The 13,378-nt window shown below is 46.5% G+C and overlaps 1 protein-coding gene across 1 annotated transcript in view; it reads left to right on the top strand.

Moving 5' to 3' along the window:
- Positions 1-13,378, top strand: part of LOC146189460 (D-beta-hydroxybutyrate dehydrogenase, mitochondrial-like) — a 45,992-nt gene that overhangs the window by 24,463 nt on the left and 8,151 nt on the right. Inside the window, exons 2-3 of the mRNA XM_084603268.1 lie at positions 5,596-5,829; positions 6,613-6,867. Coding sequence (XP_084459394.1) covers positions 5,596-5,829; positions 6,613-6,867 — 489 coding nt within the window. The remainder of the gene's footprint in view (positions 1-5,595; positions 5,830-6,612; positions 6,868-13,378) is intronic.

The raw sequence follows: 13,378 nt of genomic DNA, 5'->3' as shown, positions 1-13,378 counted from the left end.
AGTATCTATATCCCAACAACGCCTGTTGCAATAGCGAATGCACTCTGGTGACTCACCGGTTGCCACGCGTCTGGCTGCAGCTCCAGAGCACTAGATCGCGTGATACACTCAGGACGTTTGTGCTGAGAGGCAGGATACAAACAAATAAACAACCACTCTCGTTTATACTGCCGTATACCGAATAAAGAAGTTTAAATGAAGCGGAAATAGCCAGCCAGTACCCGTCCTCGTTCCTCCTTTTTTTTTTTTTTTTGTACGCTTTTTCTTGTGCCCAGAGCCCGTTTCGGGCCCGTGGAAGCACGCGTCCAACTCGAACGTCACCGCAATACGAAATACACGTGTCTCGTATTTGGGGAATATTTTGCGCAGTTTTTTCTTAATCGGATGGACGACTCAAGGTGTCGAGCTTTAAAAGCTAAGAATTTCACTCACTCATGCACTAAGTGAATGCATTTCAAACACTCAGAAAATCAGTTCCAGTATACTGAGGACGCTGATGCCCATGTGAGCATAGCGAACCCACCCTCGCCCAATTTTTTAACAAGATCAAGTGTTGCATCACTAAATGTAATGTATATAAAGCGTCTCTCGGCTACACCGCTTGCTAATTCGTGCTGTAATTTAACGCACGAAGTTGTGCTTAAAAGTGCCCGTTTTTTCATATAACGTGCTACTTGCCTGATTCACTCAGAAATAACCTAAAAAAAACGCATCGTCTGGTGTGGTTTAAAGCCAAACAAGCAGCATACATCGAAAGGGTTCCTGCGGAGCATCTACCCTAAAATAACTTACCAAAGTAAATTGTCAGGGAGTTCTAGTTTTAGACCGATTCTTTACCCAAATGAATAAAAGCTGATGACAACCGCTACTGCATATGCTGCTTGAATTGCCTCCTTCTCGCGGCAAAGGATGGCGATTTTAGTTAATTCTGACGGATTCAAGCAAACCTGCCATCCTAATTTGTTACTATAGTTAAGAGTCCAGTTGTTACTATCCCATTGTGTTAAATTTCTGTATGAATAAGGAACCTGCAAAGCTGGGAGAAGCATTCTACGTGTTGCAGGTAGAGACGCAACGCTTCATATTGTTAAAAAAAAATAGGCGGGAGTACGTGCAGGGTGTCTCGCTGCTGCTTCGGTAACGAGGGAGCTCACTTGAGACGATAGGGGGGTGGCGGGGGGGGGGGGGGGGGGGGGGGGGGGGGGGGGGGGGGGGGGGGGTGGGGGGACAGAGCGGCCTTGATGCTTCCTTCGCCCTCTACTGTCGAAAAGCGGCCTGCCCTGCTGTCTCGGACCCCATGTGTTCTGCGCGGGGAAAGCGTTCGCCATCCGTCAGTGTTTACTTTCTGAGCGAAAAATCCCGACCATGGCACTGGCAGATGATAGCTGGTAGCTGACATGGCCGATCACTAATGGACGTAGGGTTGGCTGACATTAAGTTTGGCAGGAGTTGCCAACTTGGGTCTCTCATTTCAAATTGGAGGATGATATTAGAATCAGTCTGCTAGGATATTTGCATTCACGTTAACTCTTGGTCACGCAGGCTTGCTTACACCGCTTGGTTAAAGCGATGGTTTATATGTGGCTGGTAGCCTAGGCTACCGGGTCATACAGTAAAGACGTAGCTTAGTGATCCCCACAATTTTTAACGCCTCTGTTTTTTCAGCACCTTTAAAACATGTTTATCATGCCTGTACTGATATGTTGGGATGACCATGGAAGATCTGCCGGTGACTAAGGGTGGTATTGTACTGCGTACTGTTTTGAAAATAATTTGCTAATACATAATTAACTGTAACGTCCTTGGTTTCTGCTGTATAAGAAAGGTGTCTGCCATTAACAATGTATAGGCTGAACATTTGGACCCCTTCACTAGCCGTATCAGCCATGAGTCCAAACAACTTTATGTGTAATAGCTGAGAACTAAGTTCAGTGAAAAGAAAAGGAGATAAAGTATGATATAATAAGATATACCAAATGAAAACAAAATAATGATACAGAGCTAAGAGTATGACATTCTTGATGCCCCTTTTAAAATGGCGGATGCTGGTGTGGAGTGCGGCATGGGCAGGCAGGTCATCCCAGTTGAGTAAGCTGAGCAGAAGTGTTTCATCTACATATTTCATAAGAGCAGACTCTCGTGTTTCCGCTTTTGTTTTCGCTTTCCATGCGTTCAGATGCCATATGGTGAAGGAGTTCAGAACTGGAAACTACGTTTGCCCTGTCTCCTGTATTCATGCTTCTCTGCCCAGTCTTGTAACGCAGTTTCTTCCTTGAGTTGTGCTTCATAGATTTATAGTATGGAAATGGTAAAAAGATGGAATTCTTAAATAACGCCAAGAAACAAGGGTTGAGGGATATGGCGTCGCTAGGATCACCCGCACGTGGTGCGGAGGCGCGGCGCGGCAGCCCCCCCCCCCCCCCCCCCCCCTTCCTCCCCGTCCCCGATCCCCGTCCCCGATTTTAAGATCTGAATGACCGAATCGCAACTTCCTTTCTACCTCCTCTGTAGTGATCAGACTTGCCGTTCCACTGAGCAACAGGCATTTCGTGCCTTTCGGCGTTTTGAAAGTGTGAGGCGGATGTGTTACTGGACCGAGCAGCGGGAAAGGCAGGAGATAAATGAAGAAGACAAAAGACTGCCGGAAAGAGGAGACACTGCCAGCGGTCCTCGCTTGGGAAAGGAGAGTGAACTGCAAATACAAAAAAGAGGCGATGCGGCGGCGCGGCCTCCGACGGGTGTCGTCTACGCTCCCGCGCAGGTGTTTCCGATGAGTATCGGGTTAATGCTGCTGTTTCCAGGGTACGCACACGTACACGGAGCCTTTACAAGGTTAAAATGGCGTGGCACGTGTCTTTGGCATCATAAGGCATGTGTTTTCAAGCACTCCTCACAATAGAATAATTCGTTCTACGAGAAGATCACACTTGCCAGTCAGTCCAACGCACGCCTTCTGGCGTCTTTGCACAATAGCTCATTTCGCCCCCCGCCGTTTACTCCCTCTCAATGCCCAGCTGCACCCCCCCCCCCCCCCCCCCTTAGCGCTGCACCCGATACAGACCGCACACCCTGCACCCCCTCTTAACTATTATACCTTGTTCCATGGAGGCAGGAAACAACTTAGGCCCTTGCCATTCCCAGTGCATTGGAGAAAGTGTGGCGGAAGTGACGTCAAAATTTAGGGTTAGCCAAGTCGGGCCATTAGCAACGGCGACGCTGTTGCTATGAAAACTCGGGCCACTAGCAACAGCGTTGCTAAGGGCCCTAGGTACCTGAGCGTCGCGGAGAAAGAGAATGCGACCGGTAAAGGAGGAGGAGAGACGTTGCAGCGTCTGGTCGCCGCGCGGCCGCTCCCGCTTCAAAAAAAAAAAAAAAATGGCGTCAGGGCCTCTCCTAAGTTCTTTCCTTTTTCCATGCCTTGTTCTCATACGGATGTTGAATCCACTGCCGAATGTTTGTCATTAGCTCGCAGATATGGAGATCGACAAGCTCTCAAACCGTCTTTTTTGCATGCATTGTACGAGTACATTACATGTGAGGGCCCGTGGGCCTGAAGCTGGCTTTTACAAAGATCCCTTGTGTGTCTAATGAGCGCTGCACCCTTGAAAGGGGCTGCTTCCTGGAGACGTTCATGCCGCGTTTGGTAGATGTACGGAATTCCGATGGACCGAAATTCGAGTGGGACTCATGTTATTGTAAAATGTCACCGTAATATCCGGTTCGTCGTCAACGTCCGCCTTTTGATATTCATGGAAAAGGCGGTTGAGCAATGTTTCGGAGACTCTCCCCTTCTCCTCCCCCCCCCTCCCCTCCCGCGAAAAAAAAAAAAAAACGATGTTCGAATATATGCAGCTTTTGTTTGCTCTTAGCATGGCTTGACAAGAGATGTACACGCAACCTAATAACGGTATGCTATTGTGCTCGGAAGATTCGTAAGATAATGTCGTAACACTCGTAAGACAATCGACTGCTCGCAGCACGCGAGGGCAGCTGCGCCAACTGCGAGTTGACCCGGCGCCATTATGAAAGGGTCGCCTAGCAATCGAATTTCTGCCACGTCTGTATTGGCGCTGCATATCATGGCGCAAAGCGACAGCGACCCTTTGTTCATTATAGGGCGCGGACTACTTTGCGCTAGCGAACAAAAGAATGCCTACCTCCACATCTCGATAGTTTTTCTCCTGCACTACCATTCTTTGTACATGGGACCTCGAAAATTCTGGAGGATGCGTGAACAAATGTTACTTCCTGTCTACTCTGTCGTTTTTTTTATTATTATTTTTTCTCCGTCGCGATGCTGGCGTAGATATTTTCCGCGCATTGTGAGGCCCACGGTTTACATATTCGAAAGCCGGGCGATGACTATGGCTTTGATATAATGGATATTTTGCCTAACATATAGAGGGGGATGGGAGTATCACATATTACGGTAGGGCGACCACAATTGGAGACATATCACGTGAAAGAAGAGGTGCATGAACGTAGAAAAATGGCTTTGCTTGCTAAGAGATGTAGAATTTTTATGTTAAATGAGAAGAGAGAGAGAGAGAGAAAAAAAAAAAAGAAACAGGCCGTTGAACATTATCCTAGTTTTGAACGCCGAATCAAATTTGTTGTGTTCACCTAAGGGCTCAACTGAAAACGTCATTTTGAGTTTCCGTTTTGGATTGGTAATCTTCAAAATAATCTAGCTCGTTGTGATAAATGCTGGCAGGGAAAACATTGCTCTCACGTCACAGATACTTCTCCAAATTATGTGTCACATGTAGAACTGGCCACCACCAGACATGTTTGCTTCCTGCCCAGTCACCGTGTGCAAACAACTGCCTCTGAGACTGTCCTTATACGCTCCACTGTACATTGCCATATTGTTGTTATGAATCCCCTCGTTTCATGAACTATACTTTTACAGTATAAAAACAAATACCGTGCTTCTGATCGTACCCAGTCGGGGCGTCAGGATCACTATGGAAACAGTGATTAGAATCAAATTCTTCAAGTATAACAGGTGACATGGGTATATAAAACAAGCATTGTTGTCGCACATCGTTCCGATCTTCAAGAAGTCGCTTTCGTTCGGTGCCTATGAAATTACCACAACGGCGCTAGGCCTACTTTCTCTAGAGGCTCCAGCATCAGAGTTAACGTTGTGGGTGAATGATCACGGGCATGACTTTGTCAGGTGGTAGATGGCAGGTGGCATATCTGGGCACTGATTGTTTGGAAGGTTCTGTGAGCCCATGGTGACGCAAGGCGATCGCGCGCTTACGGCTGTTCTAAACGTCGGACGCACGCCCTGCTGTGATTTCGGAGCTTGTTGTGACCGCTGCGCACAGCATGTGTGCTCGTTGGATGCGTTTCCGCTTTTAATATGAGCAACGTTTTTTGAAATTCTTGCTTTTACGAGAATTACACGCACGCATCTTCGCTCCTGTGGCGTGCTTCCTGTTTTCAGGACGTCTGCAAGGGCTCGACTGCCACCAACAATAGCCATGGTCTTGCGCGTTCTTGTTTATAATGCTTTTGTTTGTATCAGACAGTGTCATACCGCACCGTACCTTACAATCTGTGATAACATTTTCTGGACCCCCACAGGATGCGACAGCGGCTTCGGCCTGGAGCTGGCGGTGCGTCTTCACAACCGTGGCGTGCGGGTGTTCGCCGGCTGCCTCATGCCTGACAGCCAGGGGGCCAATAGATTGCGAGCCCTCGCGTCCGAGGTTGGGGAAGGCAAGGGCAGCGTCCACGTGCTGGCGCCCATGGACGTCACCAGTGACAGCCAGGTGCAAGACGCCGTGAAACAGGTCACCAAGATTCTGACCAGCGAAGGTACGGCCACAGCGTTCCTACTACACTGCGTAGAGGTTTAAAGAGTGTGTATACTGTGCGATGTCAGTGCACGTTAAAGAACCCCAGGTGGTCGAAATTTCCGGAGTCCTCCACTACGGCGGCTCTCATAGTCTGAGTTGCTTTGGGACGTTAAACTCCACAAACCAAACCAAACCACAATTGTCTGGTGTTGCGGGTTCACTGGTTTAGTGTCGTTCTGCTGCATTCCTAAATTTGATAACAATGAAGAATTGTTTACAACGGTGGCCAGACAATATATTGCCATGTGCTAATTGTGTATGCCGCGTTAAGAACTAGTTCCATCTCAAAATCATTGACTGTATCCAGATCGAATTTCACTGTGAAGCTGACGGAAAAACGTGTGCGGACGTTTTGAGGCCGACGTATACACTACAGTTTCCACGTTTAAGCAATCTTGTAGTAATAAATGCGTAGTCCGGACAACATTTTGTTCTTTTCACAGCTTCAGGCAGCGCCTTATGTTGAGGACTCTAATTTCACAATTCCTGTCACAAGTTTATCGAGAAAGCTGAAAGAACAAAGGAAAGAACAAAGTGAACCCGCTCAACTACAGCGCTGCTCAAGATTCATGTGATACTGTAGCTGAGGCCATTTACAATTGCTCATCATGACTGTGTTCCCTCTACAAAGTAAACAGGTTACGAAACGTTGAGGGATCAAGGGCCTTCACTGAAGATCACGTAGGGAGGAGACTCTGACTGGGCGACTGGTCAGGCAATCCCTTCGCACCTTCTGATGCAGGCGCTCCAGCACAGCAGCACGAGAACGGCATTGCGCAACCGGAGGATGATGGTGTCGGGGAGGTGCCCCAGCTGTGGGCCATGGTGGCCAACGCTGGCGTCATCTGTGCCTCGGAGCTGGAGTGGGGCTCTCTCGAACCGCTGAGCCGCATGATGGAGGTGAACGCGGTGGGTGTAGCCCGCAGCGTGCGCGCATTCCTGCCGATGGTACGCCGCGCCAAAGGAGGACGGGTAGTGATCTGCACTAGCCTGTGGAGTGAGTATCCTCGCTGATTGTGGTGCTGATCAACTACGAACCACCTGCAAACGCGTAGCGCTTTATAGAAACAAAGACAAACTGTATTAAAAATCCATCTTCCCAATGACTGAAGGACATTTACAGGACGTCATCTGTATGGTTAGCGTTAAGGATAGAGAGAAAAAATGATAAATGTAAAGCCTGCGAAGCGAGGAGGACCCTCCATATACTTTGGGAATGCCCTAAGTCTTCGGGCGCTAGGGACAACATTAAAAGTAGAGAATCCTGGGTAACCCTACTGCGAAGTGACGTCCCCGCTGACCAGCAAAAAGCCGTCCGCCTGGCGGTTGGGCCGCGAATAACCAATGTATATTCGCAAGTCCTTAGTCGCGGAGGTTCTAGCCCCCTTCCTCAGTCCTGCCTGCCGGGAGCGGGGAGTAGGGGGCCTCCTAAATCGGTGGAAATTCAGTTCAGTTCAGGCGTTCAGTCGTGTCCGACTCTTCGTGACCCTATGGACCATGTCACGCCACGCTTTCCGGTCTCTCACTATCTTCTTAACATCACATAGCTTCATCTGCAATGCCTCGAGAATGCCATCTAACCATCGCGTTCGCTGCCTACCCCTTCTCCGGCGACCCTCAACCTTTCCCAACATCAAATCTTTCTCCAGCGACTCCTCTCTTCTCATCAGATGACCAAAGTAGCTGAGCTTTAACTTTAGAATTTGACAGTTTCAATCAATCAATCAATCAATCAATCAATCAATCAATCAATCAATCAATCAATCAATCAATCAATCAATCAATCAATCAATCAATCAATCAATCAATCAATCAATCAATCAATAGCGTTAAGTAAATCTGTTCAAAGTAACTGTAACGTAAAAACAAGAAGAATAAGAGATTATCGGCATTATAGGAAATACCGAAAATAGAGAAAAATGTTACCATGTCGTGACTAACACGACAAAGCCACCTAGCCCAAATATTAGCTTACAGAGCCAAATATAGTACATGTCGATTGTACACTGATTCCAGAAATCATGTGGATAGGCCGCATTATGGGGAGGCGTCTACGGCAGCCTGACTGCAGAGGCGGCGTATGCTGGGCAGCAATGTATTAAAAGGAGAGTGAAAGTTATTAAACTGTTTCTTCCTCGTTTCAATTTGCCTCTGCCCTTGGTTCCTTCTCGAATTCAGAGTTCTTCCTGCGGGATGGACACTAGAAAGCGGTAGTGCGTTGGTCCCATCCGATGAGCTTATTTCGCACTTGCATCGGTGCAAATTTATGCAGCGCTGTTCGTGCTTTTTCTTGAAACCCTCTAATTAAACTAAAAGAGAGTTTTAGCTGAAATTACTACAGAAATATATCATCCATTAGTGCTCTGTAAGGCGCACATTTCTCAGGCGTTTCCGTCTGAGGTCATTTTGCTTCTGGCATACTGGTACAAATGCACCTTTATGCATTAACTATACCATAAACGCGAGCATGCAGCGTTTTGACGTCCACTTATCGCGCGGCGACAGTATATATCAATGGCACTATGAGTTACTAATAAAAGAAAGGTAAAATACACATGGCTGCCTCAGCACGACTGGAATAACCATGCTATCAGCGCATGCTTATTTCTCGGCCTCAGAATGCTAGTTCGCCGTCCGTTGCCTGTGACGTCTTGAGAATAAGGCATATAGCCACAAACTGGCGACATTCTGCCATCTAAACTGTTTACAATCCTTAGATGCACCGTTACCGAGCACCATACACGCGAACAGCGGAAATCAAGTCGTAAAGAGAAGACGACTGCATGGAAGAAAATGTTTCTCGTGTTTGAAGGAGTCCAGTTTACAGGCGCGTGAAAACGGGGACCCTGAGTAATATGGTCACAAGAAAAGTGAGTTAAAAACAATCACCTTTGTGGGAATGAAGTGAACAGTACCGAAATAAGGGAAGCTGTGATGATTATGTTATGCGATGGGAACATAAAAACAACTCTGTTGTTTAAAAAGGAACCGGGAGTTTGGCAAAAGGTAAAAGCAAAATGAGTCGAGCTAAATTAAAAGGGGAAAATTACCTTGCAGCAATATCTCAAGAAAAGAAAAAGAGTAGCTACGTCCTTTGCTATGTTCCACAGTCATACCAATTTATTATCTGAACATTTATAAATGTCTTATGAACTTCATCTGTAGAGGAAACTCTCTCCATGGTATACAAAGGAGGATTAGCGGTGATTTATATCAGCTTCTCTTAATCGCCTCGCATGCACTGCGTTATAGAGCGTGTCCTGAAGCAACAGGGGGAACGAATTATTTCGCCTCCCATTTCGATGGTAGTCGAAAGGAAACCGGCCTGGCTGTAAATCAATGCCCTGTGTTTCGCCTACCTGCTCTGGCCAGCGCGCAACTGAAGTATTTTGGAGGTTACGTCAAAATACTTTGCAGCTTGTGCAAGACGTTGTAAATTTCGAAACAATGAAGTTTCCTAGCTGCCGGGGGGGGGGGGGGGGGGGTCTGCAAAATATTAGAAAATGTTAGTAATACGTCCGCATGAGCTTTCTGCACGTAACGGGTGCACTAACTGATCAGTGACGAGTGTTTAGACAACGACAAATTTTCGTGGTTAGCGCAGTGCCCAATAAATGTAGCACAAAATGGCGTCGCCTAGTGACAGTAAACCAAAACGTCTCTCATGTGGGCCGAAGAAACCTTTTCTGTAGTAGCAATGACCGTTCTGGGTGCATTACAGGCCTTCTTTCATCCAAGAAGAAAACAACTAAATTCATTGAAGATGTAAATGCAAACATGAAGTTGAAGAATGGCTTATCCCGATGCCTTGAGTGGGATAAGAGCAATTAGGTTTAACAGGAAGAAAAGTGCCACTTTGTGTTTGAAGCACGCAAGCTAACTGTCACCTATACCGTTACATAGGGATGATAGCGCACAAAAAGCGAGAGCAACTGCTTAGGGCTAAGGAAATCTGGCGCCAACATCTTTGGGAAGCTTTGTGCTTTCTGTTCCTAAGGGATGACGCATGGGAGCCTGGTAGCAGAAGTCACGCTCCAGTTATTTGCAGTCATCATTTTATCGACAATCGGAAATCCGAGGAATAAAATAGCCAAATTTAAAAACTAAGCATTTTCCCTCCTGTGTACAAGAAAATGCCGATACGGAAAAGGAAAAGGCTGCCATTATCGTCGTTCGAGCCGTGATACGGTCTTCAGTGATTGGCACAAATAATGTTTGTACACACGCATATCTTTCATGCGGTTATTTGTAGGGCATTTACTTATCTTTTAACACAAAAATCAGATAGAGGACATGAATAACGTCTTGTCCTTATTGCTCTCTTCGCTCGTCGACAAATGCCAACGCTCTGAGAATCCGCGTTGAGACCGTTCGCATTCGTTCAGTGTGGAGCTTCAACATTCAACATTATATGTTCGCAAATGCTGCTATCACCGTCATATAAAACGAGATTGGGGAAGAAAAACGAAATTTTAGTTAATGAAGACGAGTAATAACGCAGTTTATTTTTGTTTCGAAAGCCCGCAGAATGTTGTTTGGAAGTAACAGACCCGCGCGCATTTCTTCTCGAGTAGCAAATATTTCTCTGTTGTTCATGTCGCGATTGCGTTTGTCTTGAACAGTTCTACGCATTTTCTCAGCGGCGCCCATTTCCTGGCCTGCCTAATAACGGTTGCGCTCCGTCTCGTATCGTTCTACGTCTGTTTTTCATAAGCGCAACGATGTTTGAACTAATTACGGTGTTTTTCATTTGCCCTTCAGATAACGCGAGATTTATTGATTAGGACGCAGTAAGATTAGGCCATTTTACGTCCGTGAAATTGATCACGTCATTAACACTGTAAAACAAATTTAACTGCTCTCATACGAGTTGCACTTTACGAGTGAAATGTTATACATTAGGCTGTAAATCATTATCGATCGTCCCGGATTCATATAGAAAACTAACTACACAGGCGTCTTACCTCACATTCCATCGAAATGCAACTATCGCGATCGGTTAAGGGACCCGCAAAATCGTGGTGCGCTGAGAAAGCAGAAAACCTTAGCGAGCGAGCCATCGCGGGGAGTCTATGAGCAGTAGAACAAACTGTTTGTGGTATGAGTGTCCATCTCTGAAGACCTCCGGCGCTGCATGGTTATACACAAAAAAAAAAACAAAAACAAAAAACAATACATACACAAGAGAATTGAACCAGGACGTTAACGCAGGTGATGCGCTCGCTACCAACTGTCAGTTTTTTGGGGTACGAAGAAGAAGAAAGCGTCACACAAAACGTGGGGTTGAGATATAAAGAAAAAGTAAACAAAAGATTCAGAAACAAACGAAAATAAAATGAAAATAATGACAAATTAGGTCTAACTTTTGGTCACATTGTCCAAACGTCTTGTCAAATTGTCCAAACGGAGAAGTATAACCTCCTTGCTGTTGAGCGCCACCGACGGAACACTCATGCATTCCCCTTCTTCTCCCGAAATCATCTTGAAGGCTTCAATAATCTCTCTTTTAAATCTGTCTTTTGCGCTTGCCAGCACCTTGGTTTCAGTGAACCTTGGTACACAATCCGTGCTCCTCAAGTCATGTTGATTGTCATCCGTTTTACATCGGGAGCATTGGGTCGCTAGGTTTCCTGGAGTAGTCAACGCGCCACACAAATTTCTATGCTCTCTTAGCCTCTCATTGATGCATCGGCCTGTTTGCCCCACGTAGGCCTTCCCACATGTCAAGGGGATATTGTATACGACACCTTGTATCTTGTATAGCCAACTAGCCCGCTCGCAAGTACTACCGAATGTCCATCTCACTACATATCACGCTCTCCATAGTTATGCGATTGCATTTTACAATTTGGGCACTGAATTGGGCACTGAACTGCCTTCAAATTATCTATGTAGGGGCTGCCAATCGGGGTGAAGTTCCTGCACGGGAAGAAGGCCTAGACGATGAAAAGTGAAATAATCTTAAGACTGCATAGATCATAGCAGGTGTCCGAACATACTTTCGCTGAGAGAAGAAAAATTATCATTTCTTTTGACGACCTCCGCGATCATGTCGAGGGAGAGAACGCGTTTCCGAAGTCACATATTCGTAACAGCCCCGACGTGTTCAACCACAACGTCATATTTTGTGTATAAAGATGATGCTGAGGTCGTATTGGCAATACAGCTGATGAAGTTGGGTAGTAGTTGTTGGGCTTAGTGTGTCACGCTAGCATAAATAGGCAGGGAGTCCAGTAAATTTGTTTCTCCGCATTTCCTAATACAAAGGTAATTCCACTTCTTCCTTGTTTGTTTATTTTACGTTTCCAGCCCGCGTTTCAAGGCTGAAGCTGGAAAATCACCGGCTATCATTTCCTTCTGAACCATTTGATCCAAGTGCCAAATCACAGGGTGCTATAAGGTCATCACGGCAATCCGTGGTGGGAGCAGCCGAACTTTTCCTCGCCGCAAGCGCATTAGTGGCCACTCAATCGGCCTGTGTATGAAGCCGTTTTGACTTGCTTCTTTTGCTGGTCGTTGCAAACGGCTCAGCATGTAAGGCCAGCAAGGAGCTATGGCTGTGTTTAACATATTTTGCGCCATCATCGCAAATAGCAGTTACAGCGGCATCCCTGTTTTCATGAAGAACTCCAGACTGTTACAACTACCACTATACTACGGCGTCTCCGCTACACGACCTGACGGTATTCGATCTTCTGACGGCAATATTGAAAACTAGATGAGTTGCAGTGCAGCCTCAGGTCGTGTTGAAATCGTCTTCATAAGCGTCTAAAGACGGCGTTGCTCGCGCATTGCGAAGTCGCGCGCGCGGCATTTCTGAGTACGTGCGAGAAATACCACACGACCGGCGGTTTCGAAAACATGCACTCCCGGCCGAGGATGCCTCTTCAATTTTGCAGGTTCAAAGCTCATTGCGATTACTTAATCTTCGAAAGTTGCACCGCAGAACGAAGGGTAGAGCCATGTTCGAGTGCGCCTCACCGAAAGCAACCGGCTGCGCCGCTCCGCTACCTCGGCATTCCGTTGATGAGCCTTTTGCCACGGGCGGCGCTGTTCCGCTGAGGCGACAGTAGGCTATAGAACGGGCACCCTGTCCCTATACGAGTTTTTTACAGACCACTTCATCCACCATTGTAATTCAGAAATGTGATGTTTCGATGTAACGATGCTCTCCTCTACGCGCAGGCCAAATAATCTTGAATGTGTAAATTCGAGTGAAAGTTCACCGTTTAGATCGCGTGGGATAATTTAGATCACTTCTTCGAGGTTTGCTTTGAGAAGGGTAATTTTGTTGCGATTTAATCCAAGCTGAACTCTTTAACAGCCGAAAAGTAAACCACACCTTCGTGGCATTCTATCTGGGCCTCTCCATAAAATATTGCAGTACCACTTTTCCCTCTATCGAATGGAGATAAATTTGCGACCAAATTCCAGCAAAATTCAGAAAACAAACTGCGCTTGCTTGCGTTGCGTACGTAATATTATAATTATTTCAATGCCAGAAGAGA

This window comes from Amblyomma maculatum, chromosome 5, assembly GCF_055883805.1.
Source record: "Amblyomma maculatum isolate TAMU_Amacu chromosome 5, ASM5588380v1, whole genome shotgun sequence".
NCBI lineage: Eukaryota > Metazoa > Arthropoda > Arachnida > Ixodida > Ixodidae > Amblyomma > Amblyomma maculatum.
This window is presented reverse-complemented; position numbering and strand designations above follow the sequence as displayed.